The sequence below is a fragment of the Eimeria mitis genome, genomic scaffold (genome assembly GCF_000499745.2).
Source record: "Eimeria mitis Houghton genomic scaffold, Emh_scaff4779, whole genome shotgun sequence".
In the NCBI taxonomy this organism is placed as follows: domain Eukaryota; phylum Apicomplexa; class Conoidasida; order Eucoccidiorida; family Eimeriidae; genus Eimeria; species Eimeria mitis.
The window spans coordinates 1-885 of NW_013573078.1; the positions used below are offsets into that span (position 1 = coordinate 1).

Genomic DNA, 885 nt, shown 5'->3' on the forward strand with positions numbered 1-885 from the left:
TCGTTGCCTTCCCTTGCTGCTCTGGCGAGGATCCTAGAGCCGTCAGACAGCCCGGAAGCGCCTGCATGAGCGCCACCCTTCACAAGCCCGCAACTGATGACCCGGCTGTTGCTAAACTCGACTGCGTCGACCGGGGAGAAACTGTATGGGTTTAAGCGGCCGTGAAAGGGGCATCCTCACCTCAAATGCCGCACTGCGGACGATCGCAAATTCAGAGGAGCAACTATCAAGTGCAACGGCAGTCCAATCTTTTGCCCACGCAACCGGAGCAGCGGCCCCTACAGCCGAAGCAAGAGCCCCAAGCAGCCGCAGTGCAGCCAGCCGTTCCTCCACGGCGGCCTACACACAGCAACAGCAACCATATATCCCGTTCCCACTGAAGAATTAGTACCCTCAGGTGCTCCTATGGAGTAGTACACCTGTTAAGACAATAGGGGCCAAAGCTGACGGCAGAAGCCACAGATGCCACCCGGCAGCTATCCCCTCCAATCCTCCCTACAAGCGCAAGTGCGAAGCTAGCTGCAAACAGTGCCTAGTTAGAGAAGTCGTCTTGTTGCAGCTGCACAGTAAACTAACGAATGCATCTCACTGTATTTATCGATATGATTGTCTGTTTGCCTGATTTGTCCTGAACACGGAACTGTGATACACCTCCCTCCTCGGACAGCTCCGCGCCCGCATTCAACGACCCTGCAGCCCCTCCAACCTCCTGGGCGACGCCCATCTGCATGCAAAGAACGTGCACTGGAGGCTGGCTATGCTGGTTACCGCACGAAATATCAGAGTCCTCTCCAGGTCAAGCATCTCCCACTGCCGACAGGGGTAGCGTCCACGGCGCCCCGCCGGATGCGGAGAGGATTATGGTGCAACTAACAATTTCTTAAA

At 56.3% G+C, this 885-nt stretch overlaps 1 protein-coding gene across 1 annotated transcript in view; it reads right to left on the reverse strand.

Moving 5' to 3' along the window:
- Window positions 1-111: 111 nt before the first annotated feature.
- EMH_0077630 (uncharacterized protein) overlaps window positions 112-885 on the reverse strand; it is a gene marked incomplete at both ends in the record, with an annotated part of 3,199 nt that continues 2,425 nt past the window's right edge. Inside the window, 2 exons of the mRNA XM_013499877.1 lie at window positions 112-339; window positions 590-724. Of these exons, the coding sequence (XP_013355331.1) occupies window positions 112-339; window positions 590-724 (363 nt within the window). The remainder of the gene's footprint in view (window positions 340-589; window positions 725-885) is intronic.